General features: G+C 39.1%; 1 protein-coding gene across 3 annotated transcripts in view; it reads right to left on the reverse strand.

Moving 5' to 3' along the window:
* Positions 1–409: 409 nt before the first annotated feature.
* ATP7A (ATPase copper transporting alpha) overlaps positions 410–25860 on the reverse strand; it is a 30178-nt gene continuing 4727 nt past the window's right edge. For 2 of the 3 annotated variants that reach the window (XM_054839047.1, XM_054839048.1), the window contains exons 2-23: positions 21781–21917; positions 18658–19147; positions 17185–17919; positions 15487–15693; positions 14302–14465; positions 13606–13767; positions 12918–12994; positions 12525–12750; positions 11908–12141; positions 11516–11607; positions 10958–11085; positions 10633–10787; positions 10190–10324; positions 9143–9337; positions 8750–8932; positions 8250–8463; positions 7457–7603; positions 6878–7020; positions 6357–6560; positions 5632–5749; positions 5001–5103; positions 410–4200 (exon numbers count right to left, since the gene is read on the reverse strand). In XM_054839047.1, the coding sequence (XP_054695022.1) occupies positions 3924–4200; positions 5001–5103; positions 5632–5749; positions 6357–6560; positions 6878–7020; positions 7457–7603; positions 8250–8463; positions 8750–8932; positions 9143–9337; positions 10190–10324; positions 10633–10787; positions 10958–11085; positions 11516–11607; positions 11908–12141; positions 12525–12750; positions 12918–12994; positions 13606–13767; positions 14302–14465; positions 15487–15693; positions 17185–17919; positions 18658–19147; positions 21781–21888 (4497 nt within the window). In that variant the 5' untranslated portion in view covers positions 21889–21917 and the 3' untranslated portion in view covers positions 410–3923. The remainder of the gene's footprint in view (positions 4201–5000; positions 5104–5631; positions 5750–6356; positions 6561–6877; positions 7021–7456; positions 7604–8249; positions 8464–8749; positions 8933–9142; positions 9338–10189; positions 10325–10632; positions 10788–10957; positions 11086–11515; positions 11608–11907; positions 12142–12524; positions 12751–12917; positions 12995–13605; positions 13768–14301; positions 14466–15486; positions 15694–17184; positions 17920–18657; positions 19148–21780; positions 21918–25860) is intronic. The other variant, XR_008578904.1, reaches the window with a different exon arrangement.

Genomic DNA, 25860 nt, shown 5'->3' on the forward strand with positions numbered 1-25860 from the left:
GGTTCTGTAACACAGCGATGCTCTTTACATGATGATGATCCCACAATCTCCCAGCTGCCACTAACAGCCCTTGCCAACAGCCCTACAGTTTCACGCAGGCCTAATGTCTCACTCATCACACAGTTTAGCAGAGCTAGAAACATGAGAAACCCTTTTGTTCAGCCTTTTTGTTCAGCCTTTTGCTGAACAAAGCCAAACGGCACTTCACCTTTTGCATTTTGCCCGAGGGCTCTTGGGGAGGGAAGCGCACGCCACCGGCAAAATGGCTTTCAGAAACTCCATCCCATACGTGCGTTCCAAGCCGCTGCAGAGCCGAGGAACGGGGAGAAATGCATAGCTGGCAGCAGAATCTGCTAAGGCAGCAGACGAAATATTTAAAGGGGAGCACAGAACATGATTCAGAACAGCCTTTGGATGTTACATTTTTATTATATAGCTTATACTTGCCATTATAACGATGGAGGCACGGTCTTAAAAGAATAGGAAGTGTGAGACTACATGTTTCTAGATGTAAAGAAATGTAACAGCACTGAATTAACATTCCACAACAGCATCCATTTCTCCATTCCTCATACCGAAACAATAAAAAAAAAAAATCTCAAGTTTAAAACATTTTGTTGGACGTTCTAAGCAAAAAAATAAACATAGTTTTTAATAAATAAAAATGTTTGCTTGCTTCCATTGTGTCTTGTCAGCTTCACATTCTTTTTCATATAAAATTTCAAGTGTCTACTCTTTAAAAGTTTATTGGTAAGATTCAAAGAGCAATCTTTAAAGCCTCAAGCATATATACTTTGTTTCTTAAATAGAGCACAGGTTTTATAAATAGCTAGTTACAGAAAACAATAAAATAGACAAACTAGTAATACAATTCCATTTGTAACTATGTGTTTCCAAGTGATATTTTGAATTCCTGAATCCAAACTCTCTCCAACAGGAGTTACATATTTACATATTAAAACATTTACATTTGGGAAAACATTTGGCTCCCACATTATTTCACTTGCACTGTACATTCAAACTGAAAAATATTTTGGTTCTTCAACATAAAGCACCTTATAGAATATTTTAATCACAAGATAACCATTCTGGAAGTCAGTACCACACCTTTGGGGGGGGAGTTGGACAGACAACCTGTTTTCAAAGATCTGGACTCTGAATTTCTTAATCAGCTCTACATCACTCACACACACCGCGTGCTAAATTCAAGTTTGAAAGACAAGCCCAGACAGATTCTCCAAAGGAGGAAAACTGGATTGAAAGGGAATTCCTGGGTCAGCAGTTCTGACCACTGCCCTCGCTGGCACCACTTCATACCAGCCTCTTGCAGGAACACCAGAGCAATTTGCTCTCCACCCACAGTAGCTCTAACAGAAGCTGTCTCATAACATAATACCTGATAGAGTGAAAAGCTCCATCTGAATTCCAGCCTAGATTTATCGCCACCACCCTACGCCCTTCCATTCTCGGGCTAACACTGCTCTTTAGCTTACCTCCCCTCTCCAGAGTCTGATCCTCTGACTGTACTTACAAGCGGCTACAGCCCATTCCCCCTCAGCTGGCATCTTCCCGTTCCTTACTCCCTGATAATCACCTCTGCACCTCATTCAGTATCCTGGTTTTGAAAAGTAGCCTTGATTTGCTGTAATTGGAAGAAATGCTAAGTTTCATAGAAAATGGTAAACCTGGAGAAAACATCTGCATTGGGGAAAAGTTGGTGATAAAGCCAGCATTCCACTGTCAGCATTCTACCTACGTACAATTTGGACAGCAAAAGATCAAAGCCAAAGTGCTCTAAAAATCAATTTGGAAATAATTTAACGAATTCTTCATTCTGCATATCTACCAACCAGGAATGTAACCCTCAATCACTGCTCTGTTTCCTGCAGTAAGAGCATGGTGTCCGTCATTCACACGCCATATATACCGTGACCGGGGGCTGGGGCAGCACCAGTAGTAGTGGGACTCCCCCCGAAAAGCACGCCAAGATCTGCCTTCTGTCTTCACCACATGATTAAGACCATCTGTCAGCACAATCCAGGCAAAAATACGTAAAATACTTCCTTTTCACCTGCAGAATTGTGCCAAGAACACCACCAAGGAGGAGTGCGGATAAACAAGAAAAGGGAAATGTTTAGAAACAGTTTGCGTGGTCATGAAGCACTAAACACCATCATAACACCATCAAACAGGTTTTAGGTAACTGCTTGTAAGAAACAGCTTTGCTGCTGAAAACTGAGAACATCATCTTACGGAGCGGCTTTGCAGTTCCGTATCTCAGCATTTCATAACACTACAGTTATACATATAGCTATAATCTAATTAAAAAAAAAAAATCTATTTCATGCAGAGATATTAAGAACCTAAATCCTGCAACAGAAAGACTTTGTTTCTTCAACTAGCGGCAGCAACAAATTACATTGTTCTCCTCACTGCAATATAACGAGTATACTGATTTACTAACCACATATTCCATAGTACAATTCTTCTGTTTTCACACACTAGTATTTTTCTGGTAGTTCTCAGATAAAAGGCAACAGCTGTTTACTTCGGACTTTTTACATACACAAACTGCACTGACATCAGGCTTCGAGTTAAGAACCGTGAGGATCGTACTCCAAACTGAGTATATCTCCTCTGCAGGCAGAAATTGGAATTACAAGTTTACTCCATGGACTTTCATAACGTAATTCAACATCATCGACCCTACTCATTGCTTTAGATAGCTGTCTCAGCACAGGACTTAAACAACAAGGTTTATTAAGTAACAAACAGGTAGCTGGCTACTGGGTGATGAACACCATTTCTCACTGAGAATATTTTTAATATCAATGATTTAATGATCAAAACCTGCACTGTGATACTGCAGTAACAAATGAAGACTGTCTCTTAATTCACAAAGCCCAGATCTGAGCATCCCAAGCAAAGGAGGTTTGGGTCAATCCACGGAGCGGATAAACCCTTTGATGGCGTTAGATATCTGCAAAGACTGAACTGTAAAGATTTTAAAGGTAATCTATGCAACACTGGTCCAAACTATTCTGGTTCATGTCAGGAGTGCTAGTAGATATTGGCAGTGAGCACTAACTACACTGCTGCCTTCTTAAAAGCTAAACATTTCTGCTAATACCACATCACATTCAGACGTTGCAGGAGTTTTTGGCTTAGGAGAGGCTGGGAATGAGTAAACCTCCCAACCTGTTCGACCTTTGAGCAGACAATCATAGCAGCAGGAGCATACTAGGGCGTGGATCTATCAAGTTAAATGTGGGTATGATGTTAGAAAGCAAACCAAAACTTCTCGGTTGTCTCTGCCTCGCAGGAATCCAGATTACAAGCGGTGAGATGATGTGAAGTGAGGAGTAGGAAAAGCTAGAACCAGATGTTTGTAAAAAGAAAAGGTCTTTGAGAGGAACCATTTCTGGTAGAAGGCAGGCTGTGGAAACAAGAGGGGTCCTGGAAGTTTCGAAGTAAGGCACGTCTATCTGCAAACACAGATGCAGTAATTTATTATTTTTAAACACAGTACTAAACTTGACTATGCATAAAGTAGCCTGTTATAAGGCTGGGAAGTAAGTTTCTGGTTCCTTAGTTTCCTTAATTGTATTTTGACATTTTGCCAAAAAAAAAAAAAAAAAAGCTATGCTGCAAGCTTCATGGAAAGGTAACACAGCCCTGCTCGCATTAACAGCCCCTGCACCATGGGTTTTGGTAAGTCTAGTTTAAAAAAAAGACCCTGAAAAGTCACTGCAAAAACTGGCTTTCTATGTTAAAGAAATACATCTGATAAGACCTCCAGAAACGATCAGTACATGCACAGACTTTTAGACAGCTGTTTTGGTTGGTTTTTCATTTTGCTTCAGGGTTTTGTTTTGCTTTTTTTCCCTTTGCTTAGCAGGGGCAGGAGGGGAAGGACGAGTCTTTCATAATGCTGTGTCATCATCTTCTCCAAAATCTCCCACCAGAAGTGAATGCTTATCTGGTTCATTAAGAACTATGCTGTTCACTGAACGCTTGTCTGAAAAGAGAGAATTTATAGAGGCTCTACTGTAATTGATGATTCGATCCATTAAGCTCAGTTTAGGAGAGCCTGTCCCAGTCTCATCAATCCCAACGCAGACACTGATTTCTGATGGGCTCTTGTGCCTCATTTGGCCGCTGGCCCGGAACTCGAGTTTCTCAGAACTTGGTTTCTGGTACCTAAGGAAGGAAAAAGAGATGACAATACATCTCAGGTCAAAGTAACATAGACTAAAATACAGAAAGAAACTAGCCTACGTGCTATGATCGTGCACATGCCATGACATTTCTAATTCGATCGATGATACACGATTGAAGTTTCAGATTTTGCAAGGCTACTATATAGCCAGAAGAACAGGTAAAGCTGACACAGGCATCGTTTGGTATTTAACTGCTTCGGTGGTGCTGAGCGTCTGCAAAACACATTGGAAACTGGATCTACTGAAAGCGGGCCACTGTAGCTGTCACTCACCAACTCTTCTACTCTCCTTCTTCTGAAACCTCATGTGTCAACTAAATAGCAAAAGATACCATCGCCACCACAGTGCTATACTACTCCTAACTGTGGAGTAAGGCAGTAGTAACGCAGTGACATGCGCAGCAGCTTGGTTTACTTACTGCAACAATCCTCGATGTCAGCACGGCGTTTACAGCTGCGCTGTTCAGAAGCCAGCACGTCCTGACAAGGTTTCTCACAAACAACCAAAGGCCACTAAGGCATTTTCCATTCTCAACACACTTCCGATTTGTCCATTTCTCTTCACATTAGAAATGACATTTTTAAACACTACTGTCATAAGTGCTTTGGACCAACTGACTCCTCAAGAACAAAACCAACCGCTGTTGAACACCGACCTGTCTGAATTGTTCATCACAAAGCTTTGAAATCTTTCATAGTCCCACACTTATTTTCTGCCACTCAAAGCGAGAGACCTGAGCTTCAAATCCAAATTACGAGCCACAAAATTGTTCATACTCACATCTTTAACATCAAAGAAGAAAGCACAACAGAAACAGAGGATGCAGCCATTGCTGCAGATCCCATCCAGGGCTGCAACACCAAACCAATGGGCAGGAAGACACCTAGAAAAAGAAAACAGCACTAAATTCAGAGCAAGAACACAGCTTTATTCATATATTAACACATACAATTTCACATGGACTATCTAATTTTAATTGTGTTTCAGTATGTTAATAAATAGCATTTTAGTTTAGTGTTAGAATACAAATATTTATGTATTAAATATTTGTTGTTTATTTCAGCCAGAACCTACAGGTGAATACAGCCGGATGTGTCACTTAAGCAGTCTGAAATTCAGACGTAGGCATGTCCTGCCCGCCTTGCTGTAAACTGCTTGTTCGCAGGGTCAGGCTCATTCAATAAACCTTTTATCTTCAAGTTAGTCTGATATGCTGAGCATATCCATAATAGCCACAATGTGGGAGGAGGACAGCTCACAAATGTACCACTGCAACGTCCCCAGGCAGAGAACTCTGCACTTCTGACAGTCAGAAATAAAGAAAGCGGATACTCTTCCGCACAATAGTAAATCACTGAAATCCTCTACTCACTAAGCACAGTCTTACTACTGCAGGGAAACATTCACATACCAGCAGCTATGGGAACTCCAATGAGATTATAAATTAGAGCAAAGACAAAGTTGATCCGGATCCTTTTCACAGTTTTCCTTGATAAATCTATACTTGCTACCACATCCATCAAGTCATCCTGCAAGGTATTATGTTATTGCAGAAGTCAGAGAGAGAAAAAGAAGGCATACATGTAGAGTCATCATACTCCTATTTCAAAGCTAACTACCATACACCGGATGTAACAGACTACACATAGTAACTATTCTGTAGGCTGCTCTAGTTTGTTTGCACAGAGCCCGTACGATCGGCACCAATCTCATTCCAGATGTCTTTGTAATGCAAATACCGTACACAGCACCACACAGTACAGCTCCAGACACCGACCACAATTTCTGTTGACGTGGTGTTGATAGGTAGGAAGAAGCGACTATAACCTTGGAGCTACTGCGGAACGTTACTGAAAGATAATTGATGTTTGCCAAAGGTCAGGTCACTTTTTCCACTTTTGCCCGCTCTCAAACTTTAATTACCCCAAAATCTGTAGTACCTAGAAAAATGGGAAGTTTCCTTCATAGGATAATTACCAGTACACTAAACAAACATGAAGACAACAATTTCTTCTCTACTCCTGTTCTCCTTGCTTATGAAGGCTGTACACCCCAGCAAGGGTCTGAATCACTCAGGACATCCTGGGCCTTCTAACCCCTCTTATCTCATTTTAATGAGGCACTCTTATTTCTTACCTTAATGAGAACCACATCAGCTGCCTCAATGGCCACATCAGTGCCCGTGCCAATAGCAATTCCTACGTTGGCCATAGCAAGAGCCGGGGAGTCATTGATACCATCTCCAACCATGGCCACCCGTTTTCCTTCATCTTGTAGTTGTTTCACTTTGGCTACTTTGTGGGAGGGAAGAACCTCTGCGAACACTTTGGTGATGCCAACCTAGAGAGAGAGAAAGCACAAAACTGCCTTGCAGCTTTTCCATAAGCTATCGAAGCTTCTGCCTCTAATAACGCGACTAGGAAGACTAAACCCACATTACTGCTCATGAGCTAAAGACCAAACCCATCTGATTGATATGAAAATTAATTCAAACTTGATGTTGTTCCCATTCAAAAAGGATTCTTTGGGTCCCCCCTTACTCTGAATTTGTTTACATGACCATTTCTCACAATATTCACAAGCAATATCGACATGACAACACGCTTCCTGGATGGGGGTTGTACAAGCTGCAAACCCAAACACGTGTGGCAGCTGACCTGCGAGGCAATAGACCTTGCCGTTTTGCTGTTGTCACCAGTCATTAGGACAACTTCTAATCCCATGCTCTTCAAAGTGTAGACTGCCAGCTCAGCTTCTGGTTTCACAGTATCAGCAATAGCTATCAAGCCACAAAGCACTCCTAAAAGAACAGAAAGAAAGAATACGTTTGTAATAAAGATCTTAATCGCTTTAGGGAAAAAAATATAAATTTCTTCTCCCAGTAAGACCAATTCCAGAAACAGGAATATCAACAGTAAAAAGCAGAATGAGAACAGATATCAGGGCAGCAATGGTTAAGGCAATACAAAGCATGGACTGTCCAACAGCAGCATTCCTTCTTCCTCCTTTCTTCCCTTTTGCTCTCTTTGAAACCTTTGCATTAACGTCCAACTCCTGTCAACTAAGGCAGGCAGGAAGAGGTCTTTCTCGTATGAAAGTGTTATAAAACTACCTAATGATCTCTTCATCCCGTTATTCTGCTTCGGGTAGAACTACTATGACATTACTACTCGTTACCTTCTATTTAAATCATGACAAATCAACCTCTGAATAAAAAGAGACAGCACTGAACTTACCATCGACAGCTGCTAGAACTGCTGTGCGACCCCTCCGCTCATGCTCCATCATGGCTTTATCTACTTCATTTTTAACAAGGAGGCCATTTCTATTCATCCATTCCCGGTTCCCAATGAGAACAGAATATTTTTGAGAAGTCACAGTAGCTGAAGGAAAAAAATACAATCCTGTCATGGTATGGATAACCAGGAATCTTCCCTCCAGCTAATCCTATCCAGTTCTCCCAGTACACACTGAAATATTGTTACAGAGCATCCAAACAGAAAGTCTTTCTCAATACTTTCTGGCCTACCAATCTTTTCATGTGCTCTCAACACGACAGACACTAACATTTCTTCAGTAACGGGTAGCTACCATGTCAGTGGACCAAGAATCACAGGTCAAAGGACAGTAAAGGACTAAGTCTCTTTCTCAGTGCTCCTAATTTATATGTAATGGCCCAATATGACCGAAAGATCTAACAGTTACCTGTTTTTTATTGAAAACCAGTCAATCGTGCAAATATACATAATTTTGGCTAGCAAATGGAAACTTGGGATGAAGCAAAGTAAAAACAGAGAGTCAAAAGACAATTCCCATATGATCTTCCAGCCCCATATTCTGCAAACTATATTTAATCAAATGTCCCGAGTGACGTGTCAGCATGAACTCAACCATTGACCAACTATTTCACACATGCCTTGACGTGAGCCCGGTTCTCCAGGGCAGAAAAAAGTGACCTCATTCTTAAGGATTCTAAAGACACAAAAGCAAAACTTATCCATTTAATGCTATAAACCAAAGTTAGCTTACTTGGTAGTTCAGCATCAATAATCAAAGCAGACTGCACTGATTCATCCGTATTTTCCTCAATTTTCACAAGTGTCACATTTCTAATATTGTTTTCTTCAACCATTTTATTTTTCCTGTAGAGTAATGCTTCAATATTGGTGACTTTACAACTAATGCCGCAGCCTGGAACTACCTGAAAATCTGTACATGTCCCAAGGGTTTCCAAGTCCAGTTCCTAAAGAAAAAGGACACAAACCAACAAATTTTTTAAATATATAAAACCATGCCATCCCACAAAAAGTGCAGTCAAACTAACTTTAACGGGAGCAGAGAAATATTCAATCAATCAACAAAACGTAAGTTTGAGTACCTGATGCATCTAATAGGGTATAAAGTTATTTATGTGGCTCCACAGTTTTCAGCTTTCCCAGCTGAATACATCAATTACTTCCTAAATAACACAAGACTATGACTAGTCTTTCCCTAACACAAACTACTCTTTTCCCATATGAAAAACTTACCTTTTTGCAGTATTTTGTTATTGCTACTCCAAGAGGGTGCTCGCTGTTACTCTCTGCGGTCCCCACTATTGCCAGCATTTTATTATGCGGTAGCTGGTTACTCTCCACCAGAAACTTCACCTGCATCACTTCTGGAGTCCCATGAGTAATAGTCCCTGTTTTGTCAAATACAACCACCTTCACCTGCAGTAAAACAAGACTACTTCATTCAACGAACAAAGCTTTAATGTATAGCTTCCTCAGAAAGCCACCAAACTAACACGTACTGATCGTGCATCACTTCCTAACGCATACTGATGTACACGTAATGATCTGCTCAGGCAGCAGCTGGCAATACGCCACCGACACCAGCCTTTATTTCAAGTTCTTGTAAGAATAACCCACGTTCCTTACCTTATGCGCCATCTCCAACGGCTCTCCTCCTTTGATAAGTATCCCGTTCTGAGCTCCTACTCCGGTACCCACCATCACGGCCGTCGGGGTGGCTAATCCCAGAGAACAGGGGCATGCAATGCACAAGACTGTGATGGAGGCTTGGAAAGCAAAGCGGATTATCACTTCGGCTGCAGAAATGCTCTTATTGTAACCCTAGTGACAGAAGTTTGGTTTAGTCATAGAAGAAATTGAACAGAAACAACATATTCAACTACACATTGCCTTTGATGTTAAAAAGCTCTGCAAATGTATCAGCTGAAGTATTAATAAGTAAAGCACAGGCAAATGATGCAAAAGCTAAGATTAATGACTAAATTAATGACTAATTAGCAAATGACTAAGTTCTGTTCTATACCGCATATACCCGAGATGGATTTATAGGACATTTTCCTGCATATGGTACTACATGCTATGATAACTCTTTCACGCTGTAATGTAATAAAAGATACTCCATCCACAATACATACAATAACAAAGAAAGAGGATATGAAGGTTGCTTTCCTGGAAACTGATACATTCTAATCAGAAATAGTCAAGAACCAAGAAACCTGTGATCTAAGCAGCCCTAAAGTTAGGATCCTAATCCTCCTCTGGCATCTGTAATGAAGATGAATTCCATTGATTTCAAAGATGAATTCACACACAGCTATGCTAACAAAACTACATGGAGAACTGGAGCTTGTGACACAAGGGACTTCTTTTCCCCAAAAAAGAGGAATGGGAATTGGGAAGTTTTGATGTTTAGTATTTACTTATTTTTTAATTAACTTTTTTTTAATACTATCTTTTAGAAGTTGATTAATTACTGCAGATTCTCTTTAAGTATAAATGTAGGAGTGATACAATGTAAAAATATATATAATATGAAAAATATAACAACATCATCATCTATAGGCAGCAGCTGCCTGCAAGGATAATTCAGAAAGGGAACCACTGCAGTCTAATAGACTTGTAGGTTAACTATTTTTTAAATATTTCAGAAGGTGTTTAAGGAGACTTACTTACCAGAAAGTATTTTTCTACTATTTCAAAATCCACAAATCCAATTATAATCCAGGCAAAAAGGGTAACCACAGAGACAGCCACAATAGAAGGAACGAAATAGCCACTAAGTTTGTCTGCAAATTGCTGGATAGGAGCCTGGGAAGGAGAAACACGTCAGCTTCAGCAACATTACGCTCACTCTCTTCTATGCCTTCAGACACAGATACAGTCACAGCTTCTGTTTGCAGCACATTTGGCATACCACACTTTATAATTACATATTTACTTAATAAGGCGATGAAACTTGGAACAGTAGACTGTATCAAAGTCCTTATTCAGCAAGATACTTCATTATGCAACTGCAATTCAAATCTAAATAACCTTAACCACTCTTCAAATGATTTGGTACGCTGATGCCTAACCGATAAGACAAAATGCAAACGTTTAATTTGGTAATACTCTACCTTTGACGTCTGGGCCTCCTCCACAAGTTTAACAATCTGGGAAAGAGTTGTATCGGCTCCGACATGGGTTGCTGAAATAAGTAGCGATCCATTCTGATTAATAGAACCTGCAATAACTGTATTGCCAGGTTTTTTAGTCACGGGCATCGCTTCACCTAAGGAAAGATCAACAACAGATACTGAGGTCTATTTTTCAGCAGTATTATAATAGCTACTAACTCCGAACACGCAATCAGAAGAGCGAGGGGAACATCAGCTTCAGCGTCCCTTCTTCAGAGTCATTTAAAGAAAAACATTTTTACTTTTGCAAAAAGCAAATGCTTACCTGTGATAAGAGATTCATCTACCATAGAGTGTCCTTCAATAACACGACCATCCACAGGGAATTTCCCTCCTGGGATCACTCTGACAATGTCACCTCGTTGAACCAGTTCGACATCAACTTGCTCTTCACTAGAACAATGTACAGGGTTTTAATAAGAGATTGTTAACTGAATCTACCCAGGCAAAACCAGTTGTCACCATACACAAAGCATAATCCCCTTGGTTGAAATTGTTAACGTATACAAAAATTGTCAGAAGAAAGGCCGTTTTAAAGAGCACTATGATTATTTGTTCGCAATTTTATTTACTTTCCAGTTGAGAAAATCCACTAATTTTCTTGTCACAGCAAAAATTAGCAAGATTCCAATAAAACAAATCAGAGCAGTGTTAATTTTTCTGTATTTTAACAGTTGTATCTGGCAAATCTGCCAGCAAATCTGAAGTTATTTGCTTCACAGTTCTACAGAATGGTAACATTTGTCTGTGAATTAAGCATATTAACAACAAAAAACAACAAAAAAAAAAACCAACAGAAAAAGCAAAATACAAAGCAAGATACCTTAAAAGAACGTTATCAGGGCCCAAGGTAACAATAGTAGCTTCAGTAGCTTGTAATGAAATTAGTCTTGCCAGTGCTTCTGATGTTTTACCCTAGAATAATAATTTTCATATTTTTCTGACTATGCTATTGAAAAAAATTGCTGGGTAAATTGACAACTGCGTATGTTGCAATTTACCCTATTAAGAAAATATTTTCTGCAAACAGACTTAAATTAAGTCATTTCATATATTTACTAGTTCAGTTACTGAACATGATTTTACAACAAAGAAGGTTAAAAGAACCTAACAAAGCTTTTTCATGGAAATTTTTTTTTTAAAGGTACACAGCATTCTGAAATGATTCTTAGTGTCTTGCAGCTTGTAGCTACCACGGGCTTTTATTTTCCTTACCTTTGCAACATGCTCTAGCCACCGGCCCAACGAGATGAACACAAACAGCATAGGAGGTGTGTCAAAGAAAGTTACAGGGTTTACTTTTGCTTTCTCAGCCATTGCAACTAGAAGAATAACAAATGAGTAGACGAATGCAATGGAGGTTGCCAAAACAATGAGCACGTCCATATTTGCAGTTTTGTGCTTCAGTGCTTTGTATGCCTGAATATAGAAGTGCCAGCCTCCAAATATCTGTAATAAGAGCATCAGTTGTATTTTATACACACATATGTAACACACAGCAGCGGCATTTCCATCAGAGAGGGAGACACCCATTTTATTTGTGTTATTTGCCTTTTCCATCTCTTCCTGCACAAAATCCCAGCTCCAGCCGAGGGCTATGATCTCTACCCCAGTACTCTCAGGTCTTCTCACCCCCATGCAATTCCACTAGCTGCTCCCCGCGCCCACCCGTGCTGGCACTGCTTATTTTGACAACAGCAGAAGCATGTAACAACCTCAAAAGCATTTTGAATCAGCATAATTACAGTCACTTTTCAAATTTAATTTCTTCATCGCCTTGCACTTTGAGCGTTTAAGCCCAACAAACTTGGAGCTGTCATATTCCCACCTACCTGTACAGGGACACAGAGTAAAAACGACAGAAAATTCATAACAGACAATCCTGGTAGGAGCTGGTATTCCAGGAACATAGAGGAGTGAAGGGCCTCCATTTCCTCGTTGCTCATGTTGTGATGCGCGTGAGCATCTGAAAGCCGACTGTCCATAACCATCATGTAAATCATCAGTCCCATGACAGGAATACAGAAAATGAGACTCACAACAAAAGACCTTTTCCACCTCAGATTTAAGAAGAAAAAAAAAATTATTTTGCAGTCAAGTGCTGGGTAACATTTTAGCTAGCAAGTCTGCACAGTCACAAAAAAAATATTCGTAACTTTACTGTTGATTAAAAAAAGAAAAATCACAAATGTTTACAGAATCCAAATACGTTCAGAAATACTTACTGCCTGATTTCCTGTTTGTGATCCAGATGACTAGCTGATCTATCTTTTTTGACTAACGAAGTAGTGAAACCTAAATCCTAAGGAAAAAAGCATAACAATAAAAACCCAGCTGTTTTTAAACACTTTGTGCTCATGTAAAGTTACTGCTAGATTATTGATGGTGCCAGCCTTCCATTTGATTTACTTTATTAACATTTCTGATACGATTGTTACTATTTTTTAGTTACCTAGCAAAGAGAAAAACAATTTGATGTAGAAATCAACCTTTCTAGAACATTAAAATCATATTCTAAGATGTGGCTTTCCAAAATGGTTATTCCTGAAGCACAGAAGTAGAGAAATTGAGGGACAAAGCCAAGAAACCTATCTATCTCACACCTCTCCTGCTACAGTACTCACGGATGTGCTTTATTTTTCTGCAAACATATAGCTGGCTGGTATCTTCAGCTCTACCGTAGCCTGGCTTTCCTAGTATTTCTGTTTCAAAACTTAGGCAAAGTCATAATAGAGCATTGCTTTTAAGCCAGAACAGATATGTTATCGGCAGAATACTGTACTAAGATGACAGAATGTGGAAGAAAAGAGACAGAATTTTTCCTCTAATAGTCTTCCCTTCTGTTTCTGGGGTATGTAACTCTTCAGAGGACACTGGATGTTTTATGAGACTTGGTGCCTTCATGAAACTTACCTTTATCACCTGTATAACATCTCGAGGACCTATAATCTCAGGATCATATTTTATGTGTGCTTTGTTGGTTGCAAGAGCTACTGAGCAGTATAAAACACCATTAGTCTTCATGAGGGTGGATTCTATTTTGTGTACGCAAGAAGCACATGTCATTCCCCTCACCTGTAAAATAAACGTTCCTTCCTGTTATCATAACCACAGATTACTTGGTAAATGCATATTAAAATAGTAGGAAAAGCGCTTATGACTATCCTGAATTCCTTATTGCATATTTCTGGGGCTTGAAGTGGTGAGATGGAGCTCTCTAGTTAAGGAAGAGAGCACTACAGAGGAAACATAGCATACAGACAAGGTCATTAATCTCTGCTACAGCTCTGCTGGCTCTTCAAACTCAGAGCTGGGGAACACTGAGATACAAAAATTAAAAAAAAAAAAAAAATTAAAAAATTGTGCAATAGGCAGAGTAATCAAAAAAACAGAGGAATATTTCTCTGACTTCAGTGCAGCAGTGAGCCAGCACAGTTTGCAGGACAAGATATAGTTTGTGATACATACCTGATGTACTCTTATAGTTTATTTTTTGTAAATTAAGCTCTATTATAGGATTAACACTTTAGAAAGTGGACACTTACACAAGCACATCCAATAGATAAGAGTAATAAAGATGGGGGTGGTTGGTTTTAATTACTAGCTTACAACAAGTTCCAGAATTCCATCTCCTTCACCACAGTTTTCCATCACGGTAGCTCCAAATCCCAGCTCCCGTATGAGCTCTGCGATAGCTGCAGGGTGTATGACAGCAGGATTATACCTCACTTCTGCCTTTCCTGCCATTAGGGCAACAAGTATCGAATGTATTCCTGGAAAACAAAATGTGTGAATGGCAGATCATGTTTAAGAAAAACACTGCATTTACGGTAACAGGACAGCACAATAGCAATTTATTGAAATTGAGAAAGCTACCATATCGTGGGTACATGTAAAGAAAAACATCATCATTTATGGAAGATACATCAACAATGCAACAAAAGCACCTAAGTTTAGGTGTGACAGATGGAAGCATTACTCCACATGAGTTGCACAAACATTCAATCCATGCTATATGAAAAGAGGATCTGTTTTTATTTAAAAGTTCTTCTAAAATACAGGTCTGCACATTTCTCAGATCGGCATTTACCATTTCTAAAAGCCTTTTCTTCAAGACAGAACACGTTTGAGAAAGGGTAGATCTAATAAAGTGTAATCCTACTGTATACCAAGCGAAAAGGATTTAGGTGCATCCATTTTCTAAGACCAAAAAAATTAAATTCTAGGTTAACTTGCAACACATCCATCTTCATTGCAATAATTAAACACAGTCTACATTAATGACTCTTCATTACGTCATAGTCATGCAACTATTTATTCCTGCAAATACAATCATCACACTGACAGAAGATAGACATAGTTGTCCTGACTTGCAGAGCTAAAACTAACTTACGTCTCTTTAATGCATATTAGTACTGTCCCTCTCTAATAGCTCCCTTCCTAGTACAGGCACATATGCTTCTGCCTTGAAGCTGCACACCTGGGCACGTCCCTCCAGTAGAAAAGATTTGGTTTAATTTCAAAAGGATCAGTATTTGATCCCTATATTCTCTTTGGAACCCTCCAACTCCTGCTTTTGCGAAGGCAGTCCCTAGCCAGCGTGCCCACAAAGCAGCAAGAACGACATTGCTTTCATCCTCTGAACCAACAGTGAGCAGACAATGATCTCACCCATGAAACACACCAACAACAGTACTTCTCTTGACAACCATTAAAAATGCTGTACAAAAGCTAGATGGATTCTCTAAAAGAAACACTTAGAAATTTAACAGATTACACTGACACGTATCTTACCGTCTTCTCTTCTCAAATTTCTCTCAATGTTGGCTACACATGAAGCACACGTCATTCCTGTGACTTGGACATAGCACTTCGATATAGTCTTTGTCTCTTGTCTAGCAAGGTGGGCGGGTGACACTTTGGGGGGAGGCTCGGTTTTGTGAGATTCCAGCTGCTCTTCGGTCGAGGGTTGAGCTATTGCCACAGGTAGTTCTGCCTTTGCTGAAAAGGAGATCGCAATTGATGCCATTATGAATAGCCACCGCCATGAGGTATGAGCTGGTACTACACCAGCCATAAATACACGTTGCTGTAAATTTAGACCAAAAAATGGCAATTGTACATGCCTTGTCAATCAGATTCATCCATCTGCCTGTCAATTAAGAGTAAGCAAAAGAAAACAAAGACAAAGGGTTGGGCCACTGATTAACTCACTGACTGATTTGTTATTATTTTTCTTTTGCCTTCCCTCATTGTTATTTGCCTCTTCTGCTGCACATCCTTTGTCCTCTTCCATAGGTTGCAACGCAACCTCTGCATTGCAACCTTAGTTTTACACACAGTCTTAGTGACTTTACCCGGGGAACAAAGCTGAATTTCTAAGTCTTCTGTATGCTCCTATCTAGCCATCTGCTCCCACTACTTTTAGTGTGCTAGTCATCACAGTAAGCATCTGTACTGGTTTTGGCTGGGACAGGGTTAATTTTCTTCATAGTAGCTCATATGGTGCTATCTTTTGGATCAGTGACCACACAGTGCTGGGAACACACCGATGTTGCAGTTATTGCTTTGTAAGTACTGCTCAGCATTGACAGCCTTTTCTGTTTCTCACGCTGCCGCACCATCAAGTAGGCTGATTATTCCTACACAATACGTGATTTTTACAGCACAAGAAGTTGGGAGGGGACCCCAACTGACCAAAGGGATATTCCCATACTATATGACATCATGCTCAGCAACAGAAGCAGGGAGAAGGAGGAGAAAATGGGGAAGTTCAGAGTGGTGGCGCTTGTCTTCCCAAGTAACTGCTACGCATGATGAAACCCTGCTTTCCTGCAGATGGCTAAACAGCTGCCTGCCAACGTGAAGTAATGAATTAATTCCTTGCTTCACTCGCATGCCCAACTTTTGCTTTACTTATTAAACTATCTTTATCTCAATCCACACGTTTTTGCTCTTTTACCCTTCTCTTCACAATCCCATTGTGGGGGAGCAAGCCAGTGGCTAGGTGGTGTTTAGCTGCCTACCAGGGTTACCTCACAACAGCATCATTTTAATTTCCACACTCTTCAGATTCTTGTCACTCCTCAGTCACACCTGAGCCTGGTTAGATATCCCTTCACTACTCCACAGAAGCCAAATCTTTGATAATTTGCTATTAAAGAAGCTTCGGCGCAGCAATCCGTAATATTCTTCACAGCCAGCAAAGCTCCAATTCCATATACATGCCACAAATATTATACAGCAGCAAACTGGAGCACATAAGTATTTATCTGACATATTATATTTCCAGATATCTCAATCATTTTTAATTAATCTGATGTATTTGAGGAAGTGCAGGTATGTTTAATTATCTCATTGACAATGAAGATATAAAGCTTCCCTTGGCGAGCACCAAGTATATGTCAACTGCTAAATTTCATCTTGGGTGGTACCAAATCCTACACAGAACTGCACAATCCTTTTAAATTTAAAAGTTTAATATGTCATTACCTGATAAAGATGCATCAAATCCCATATCCTCTATTGAGGATCTCAAGTCTTCCGGGCATGTTTGCAGAGGGTCGTATTCTATAGTCCCATTACGATTTGTGAGAGAGACATGAATAGATTTTACACCTGCCTTTTGGGATATGACTCCCTCAATGGACTGCACGCAAGAGTTGCAAGTCATTCCCTCAATATTTATCACAACAACTTGAGTAAGTGGCTGGCTAGCATCCTTCAGAGGTGGACGAAGAGATTTCAGTGGAGATGCCAGCGTGGGGAAAAGTGCTACATTTTCATATTCATCAGGAAGGCTGACTTTAAATGTCTGCGGAGACACTGCCTCTATGGCTTTTCTCAGTACATCTATGCTAATTAAGTTTGGGTTATAGTTTATCATAGCAGATTTCTTCTCTAATGAAACAACTATACTTGTTACTGATGGGAGTGCTGATATGGTACTCTGAATATTGAGGACACATGAATTGCAGTGCATGCCATCGATTCCGAAGACAACTGTCTTCGTATCGTTCACATTCGAGTTTTCTTTCAGTGCTGTCTCAGAGCCTCTGGTCTGAGTATTCCTCAGCCTTTCCAGGTCAATAGCACTGAGCTTCAGGGGTCTAGGCTGCTTTTTGAAAGATGCTGTGAAACCCGCAGCTTCAATTTGATGTTTTATTTCTTCTGCTGTAATTAGATGAGGCTGGTAGACAACAACAGCTTCCTGATTGTCCAGGGACACTGAAAATTAATCAATAAAAATAAGCATGCATTACTTCCCTAAGGATAAGCAGCACGTTGCCCTGAGAGCAACAGATCTTGTCAAAGCTTTCCAAGAATGCTTTAAATGCCCAGAATGTAACTGTAACAGAAAGGAGATTTATTCGGTTTGGTAAATATCAAACAACTTAGTTCTTCAACCATTTTTTGTCTAGTACTACAACAATTTTCGACGCCTCTTTTCCTCAATTTTTTGTTCTTTCCCCAGGACTTTCACAAACGGTATTACTATTTCTTACTGAATTTATGCTTTTATCAGAGGTCTGTGGCAATACGTTTATACCAAAGCTATTTATACAGGTAATTTCGTATTGCCTTTTAGATACAATCACATGTATGTCAATATTACTTTTTAATTGAACAGAAAATTTAAACTAATATTAATTACAAAGAGAGACATCTGGTATTAGAGATTTCTATAACTGGTAATAAAATTATGGAACACAACTAGTCCAGGCTCCCTACCGAAATACAAAGCAACCATTGACTACTGTCACAGATGTAACAGCAACAGCGACACCATAATATGGGCCCCTTTCTTCACTTCTAGTCCAAATTAAAAACATAACTAACTACCTGGTGCCGCAAACAGTAACTGTCACACTAAGCTACCTAATCTAAACTGAAGATATCTCCACAATGCCATCAGAGAACAGCATGGTCAACTTCAATTTACATAAAAACGCACTAAGGTTTTACCTTTAATCCGCTGAATTCCTTGCAATTTGCCAATCTTCCCCTCAATGGTGCTGGTGCAGGAATGACAGGTCATCCCTTCTACTTTCAGGCGCAGCACAACGTTACTTGCTTGAGACCAGCTGGAATCTTCACAAGTTCCAGGTATTACCTCTGGTGCAGAGATATTTAAATCTACTCCTGGGACCATCTGGATAATCTGCTTGCCATTTATAATGGAAGAAATGAAAGTCACCACTGCAGTTTTTTGATCAGAGGACATTTTAACATCCAGAATACCTTTATTCTTTAGTAACGTACTACAAATCTGTTTAGACGTTAGAGCTGACTGAGTAGGAATTGTAAGAAAAATAGTGTCAAGTAAAACAGGTTGTGGGTTTGAATCAGCTAACGTAGCATCAAATCCCATGTCATATATTGCTTCCTGCAGCGTTGCTGGAGTCTGCAGTTTTGAGTCATAAATGATGACTGCATTCTTATCCTCTAGAGATACCTTAGAAGGGAAAAAATAAACAAACAATTTAGCAAACTGTAATACTAGAAGATGGGAACTAATACCCTGCATGAGACTAGAAATAACTTTTACTTGTATATATTAGTAATACTCATTCAGTATAATTTTACCCATCATTACTCACCTTGAAGAGTAAAGCCAGACCAATAGCCACTATAAAGTAACTTCTGCTCATCTGTACAACAACATGGCTAGAAAGAACAGATTCTTTTTTTCCTCACCAGTTTCAGAATCCTTTACAAGTCTGTCTGGCCACTTTTACTTCTGACATCCAGACAGCATCAATGCATTTAATGAAACAGCCGGAGCCAAACCCTCTTGAATTATGATGACTAACCCAATTCAATCCCAAAAGCAAAACAGCCCACAGAAAAAATTCTAATCACATGTACAATTCTGCAGTTAGGAGTAATTACCCTTAGGCTACAAGGATGGAAGAAAACACTCTTTGAAAAAAACCCGCAGATTTAAGTAGCAGTGAAAGGAGTCCAGTATTTGTAGGCTTCTTAGGCACAGGCTGTTAACTTGCTCTGAGCAATAAAGTGCATCAGACTTCACAGAACAAAATTCAGTTTGATATATTTGATATATGACAAACATTAAAGCAGCTGTTTTTCCTCTCTCTGTACATTTTGGAGATCCAGAGACGTCCTGATTTGGTACTAACCTTTCACATCAGATGGTACAAATAGCCTCAATTTAATTTGTTCCCAACTGATATCAAACACAATCATTGCAGTTTCCAAAAGTGAAAGCTGATGCCTGCCAGAGGCCCAACACATTATCATTCAATTCTATCTTTCCTCTGGGCACAGGTACAACCTAAAGACCACAGTCATGATTAAATTAGACCAGTTAAATCACTTTAAGAACCACCTTTCTTCATTTCTGTCCCAATTATGGGCCTTAGCAGAATTAGCAACATGGACATTTAGTGGTGTCATTGCAGCTGGAGGCAAAATAACCTAAATGCAGCTCTGTGTTAGCCATCTAACATTCATCCCCCTTGCTGCCTTAATTCATAATCACTGAACAAAACCTTGTTTTACTATTCTGAGATTTGTCTGAAACAAATGATCTGGCTAATTGAAGTTCTGATGCTGTCATGAAAGTAATTACTAAATATGACTTCTTAAAGTTTCTTATAGTCCTGTTCTACTCAGACTAAGTTTTTGTAATACATTTTCTGGCCAAGAGTAGTTTTAGATGCAGTGTAGGGATAAGGTATTTACCTTAAAACCTAAATATACAAAACTCAATACTGTCCTTTTAAAAAACTGCTTCACTCCTTATGTAAAAGACACTATGGGATGCACACTGTCTTCAATCAAGTATGAACCTCTCCTCCTTGTGCTATCTCAAGTCATCTGTATATTCTCAGAAATTAGCTGAAACAATAAAAACGCAAGGTTGATGAGATTAAATCTTTTGCCAGAATAAGGGAGAAAGGGAGGATTCTGAAGTCAGATTATTTGGGGGTATTATTTTACAGGCTGCTTTTAGCCTTCATTTGACTTCACACTTGCAGATACCTAGTGATTTATCTAACCATACCGTGCCACAGATGTTAACCATGGTTATATTCCTATTTCTAAAACGGTCTGTTCAGTGCTCCAAGGTTCTGGTGTCAGATCATAGACTTGTATCACGTTAAAGCTCCATTAAGGTTGAAGGAAGATGAAAAATGACGCCTCTTGTAAAAATTGCTGCCGTTCACCAAAATTTCTGTGTGTGTACGTGAATGCCTACTTCAGGCAAAAGGAAACTGGACTTAGTAGTACATCATTTGCCTTTGTACAAAATGGTGCACCAAAATGAGCCCTTCAAAATCAGCTACAGGTAACAATCACAATGCACCATATTCTGGGAAGGAAAGCGTTCATTTAAAACATATCCATTAAAATAGAAATTACCTTTTGATGAAACCAGGAAGACAGCATTTGCTTTAGAGTAAAATGAACCACTATGGAATGTTACAGCATGATTTCAGAACCTAGATATTAGTAATTAAACATTGCAATTTGCTGCTGCTGCTGCTATTGTTAGGACTGTTCTTTCCAGCACAAATTAGGTCATAAAACTAATAGGAATCTTCCAGCTTTTAAACTGTTTCCATTATTAACGCTACTGTAAAATCATGTATTGTGTAGGAATAATCAGCTCACCCTGAAATACTCTACAGTCCAGTATTTTGCCCATGATAGATAAAATACTAATGAAATATTGATGTCTCCTCTGAGCTAAGGAAAAGGAAAAAAAAAAAAGATAAAATCAAGTCAGATGAAGGAAGCCTGGATTAAGGGTAAACCAAGCAGCTCTGTAAACAGTCCAAGACTACAGTTCTGCTGCTCCTTCTCTCATTTCCTCATGGACACTACAAAGGAAAGGAAACTTCTAATGCTTGAAAGAGCTAGCAAGAGTTTCCTTTGTCACCTGGACTACCTGCTACTACTGCAAGCACAGAAATACACTAAACCACTTCTAACATCAGCTTCCCACAAAACGTACAGAATATACTCTTTTGCACATATTTTCCTCCCTTGGTGCATAGTTTATCATGGTTTCCCGTATAAGAACAAAGCTTTGTAAGAAATAGCGATGGTGTTACTTACTTTAATGTTATGGATACCATTCATCTTCCTGACATGCTGTTCAATGGTTTGAACGCAGGAATTGCATGTCATCCCCTCCACACCAATGACTACGGATTTTGCCTCCATTGTGAAATTCTACTCAAGTCATCTCATTGCTGTTGGCCAAAAACAATTAAGGCATTTATTCTTCAATCATTTCACAAAGATTGAAATCACAACAGGGATTTAACAGATGATGTATTTGGTCACACGTAAATCTAGTAGATGTCAGAATCAGTGCAGGAAGGAGAACTTTAGGGACTTATTCCTCCGAATTTTCAAAAAGGGAAAGCATTCAGACATTTATTATTTGTTTTACAATCAAGATCATTTAATTGTATGCAGCAAGCTGGGAGAAAAAAAAGTGAGAGAGAGAAACATGAGCTCTTAGAACGCTACAATAGATGACAGCATGTGAGCCACAGCAGTACAGGTGATGATCATGGTTTTCCACATTTATATCTCCTATTATCCTATGCTAGCAAAAACAAGTGATACTGAAATTAGCCCTAGGAAGCAAATCAAGATTTTTCCACATCTCATTCAGAAAAATCTAATTTCTCCTCTGAACATTATCATTTTTGCTTATAAAAACAAGCCCAGAAAAAAGTGACTGAACCTAAATTAAATGTATTTGTAGAAATAATGGCTAATGAAAAGGACTTATTGTGTCCAATGCATAAACTGTTAAGTAACAGAGGGGGGAAAGAGGGCAAAAGAAGTGATTTCCAGATACTTTTTTTTAACCTTTTGAAAATTTGCATTATTTTTTCCAATGACAGAGGTTAGTGACCAGGAAAATGATCACAGTCAACTGCTTAATGTTTGGCTGCAGCGGAAGCAACAGCAAATTTTGGCAATTAACTGAACAGCTAAGTTAAGCACATGCTTAACTCTTTTTTTTTTTTTTTTTTTTTTACCCTGGGGACTTATCTTGGAAAATTAAATTACATTAAGTATTAACAGTGTTTAATAAAATTAATTTTCTTGTTCCTTGGTGACATTTCAGAACCGTTCCCTGTTACAGAAGGTCTGAAAGTTTCTGTTTTCACTTTCGGACATGCTACAAACCATATTAGAATACAAGGATGTTTCATCATAGAAACAGGTTTAGCTCACCGATGCACAAAACTAAATGCTGAAACTTAATCAACAAGAAGCAAAGACAGTATAAACCTCTGAATTAGTGAAGTTACCAACACATGAAACACATATTTTTCCTTTAACTGCATTTTGTATTAAAAGCCAGGAACACATTGCAAATTTCTGTCAGCTACTAACCTGTGGGAGAATTTACTATAATTTCTAGGTTAAAAAAAAAAAAAAGTTAAAACATGAAAGACAGTCCAAGAACTTGATTTTAAAGTTTTATTTTCCTAGTGCATCTCCTAAAATCCTCAAACGACCAGCTAAATTCATCTAAACTGTGACACGAACCTTTGTGTTCTGAGAGGCAGTAAGAGTTTTGTTCAAGAACCATGTAGTAAATGACTGGGCAAACCAAGAATTAGAGCACATTAATGATAATCACAGCTAATGGATGGGAACGTTCAGCCAGGCATAAAGGAAACTTGGTAGCCATAAGGACTTTGAACACCTGTACGTAACAACGTAGGAACCTTTTTCACTGACACCTGTGGAGAGGCTGAGCAGCACTCCAACAGATATTTAAATCTGATCAGAACCTTGAACAACCTGCGATATCTGACTCTCCTGGAAGGCATCAAGTATTTACTCTGGATGTATCATAAAGCACTAACGCTTCAGCCTTCCATCCCAATCACGGGTGAAGTTAGGAAGTGTAAGGGCTGCAAGCACAGCTCAAGACTGTTGGTGGCTGTGGGATCAGAATCAAAAGCTGCGTCCTGCTCTCGCCCTGCACGTGGATGCAGATGTGGGTGCACACAAGCCACTGCAGCACGATGTGGTCTCAGTGCCAGGAGACAGAGGAAAGAGCTCCCGCAAAGCGGGGCCTCAGGCAACGAGAACTTTGATTATTGCTAAGGCTGGCCAAGAAAATAGTATTAACGCTTGCACTGCCTGTACTACCGAGTGCTGCTCCCTCAGAAGATAAAACAGTAAGTTATTATTACTAAAAAAGGCATCATATTATGCTATAGTCAGTAGAAAACAATAACACATCCCTGCTAAGAGCAGAAATAAGACAACTCTACCTCAAGAGTTATTACAGATCTCACTTCTCACCTATGCTTACAAGATCTGAGTTACTAGAAACCCACACACAAATACTTGTATGTAAATATTCAGACATTACAGAAATATAGGACTGTCACCTGACACACAAAAGAATTATGAATCAGCAGAAGAGCATATTTTAAGCCAACTTCATATGGCAGGTCCTTTCTCAGTCTCATCTGCACACTCCAAGGCACAAGATATTTTTAAAAACACTATAAAGCTACCCATGCTTTCATGTCATCCTACTGCAATACAATCTTTACTGAGTACCTCAGTTCTTCCATAAGGAATGCTCAGTCCATAGAGAGCAAACAAAGACATAATTGTAACTCCACAGTCAGGAAGCAATGAATATTCCCACATGGCTGAAGTAGAAATAAAATTTCAAAAAGTACTGGACTTAGAATGTTTCTCTGAGCACAACCAGACACATAGAACTCACTAAAATAAGCCACAAAAGTCTGTCATAGACAGAGTCAATCTGTCCTCTAGGAAGGTTTAGATAGAAGTGAATTTAAAAGCATTTCAGATACACGATCAACTTGAACTGCCCTGACAACTGCACTGTTACTGTATTTTGGGGAAAAAAAAAGTATAAAGGAAAAAAATAGTTTGGCTGTGAGCTGCTGTCTAAAATAATCAGATTGGTAAGATACTGCCTTGGATGAGAGTTGGGGTACAGCTCTATGCCAGCCTGAGAAAGTCTGCTAAGCTGCTGTCTATCTTGCCTGTTCTTTGGTTTGAGAGGCTCAAGCTACAGTACAAGAACATCTATTATTACAAGAAACAAGCATACAGTGTTAAAGTCTTTTCTGTAAGTCACACGTCAAACAGCAGCCACACAGGTCATATGGTGAACGAGTACTATTAAAGTGATTATAGTAGCCATCGGCACTGCTCCTGAATGCCCACCAATGCATTAAAAAAATTGACTGCTTATAGATGTTAAAAAAAAAAGTATGATGTTATTTTTACATCTATTATTATAGTTTGTTATGGACAAAGCATTTCCTCCATTCTCTTTGTTTGTTTCCTTGCTCTTATGCTGTTCATTTCACATATAATCGCTTCCACGATTTTTCACACAGCCTCATGTTTTCCTACTTAAAGGTAGCATGTGGAAAGAGAAACAGGAATTACTAGAGCTATTCTGCCTTAGTGGCCTAATTAACTAAAAGTCTGTAAAGTGACTTCAAATATGATGGATGATACTTACAGAAGTGGAAGAAAATACTCTGATTGCAGTAATTCAGGACCACTTACAAAGCATATTAGAATCCTATCATGTCAATAGAACAACCTGTTTTCAAGTGTACGCACACACAATCTTTCCTTGAAAATAAACAGATCGTCTACTATTTGGATTTAAATAATAGATCAAAAGCAACCAAGAAGTTGTTTTTTGTTGGGTTGATGAGGTTTTCTTAAAGGCTGCTCTCCTAGGACCAGCTGATCAGGGCGTCATGGTGTTAGGCACTGTATAAACACAGTAGAGAAAATCCTTTCTGGAACAGATTGTAATTCAAACATGCAAAAAGCAAAAAGGCATAAGAGAAAAATTATTTTATTTTTTTACCCCTCAAGGCCCCAGAGTACTAGGATTGAATCCATAACTTCCATCATAGAATTTGTGTGTTGGATCAAACTGTCTCTTCTTTTTGTTCTCCAACTTTTACTTAGGAAATGCTACTGGATCTATATGATATATACATCACTAACAGCTGGTGGGGAAGATGACAAACAAAGATTTTTATTTGCTTCATTGCAAGTTGCTAACAGTTTTCATAGCATTTTTAAAAACAGGCTGTTCTCTAAAAAATGAGATGTGTCCAAATCTAAAGGTAGAAAATGAGACATTTG

The sequence above is a fragment of the Grus americana genome, chromosome 12 (genome assembly GCF_028858705.1).
Source record: "Grus americana isolate bGruAme1 chromosome 12, bGruAme1.mat, whole genome shotgun sequence".
Taxonomy (NCBI): Eukaryota; Metazoa; Chordata; class Aves; order Gruiformes; family Gruidae; genus Grus; species Grus americana.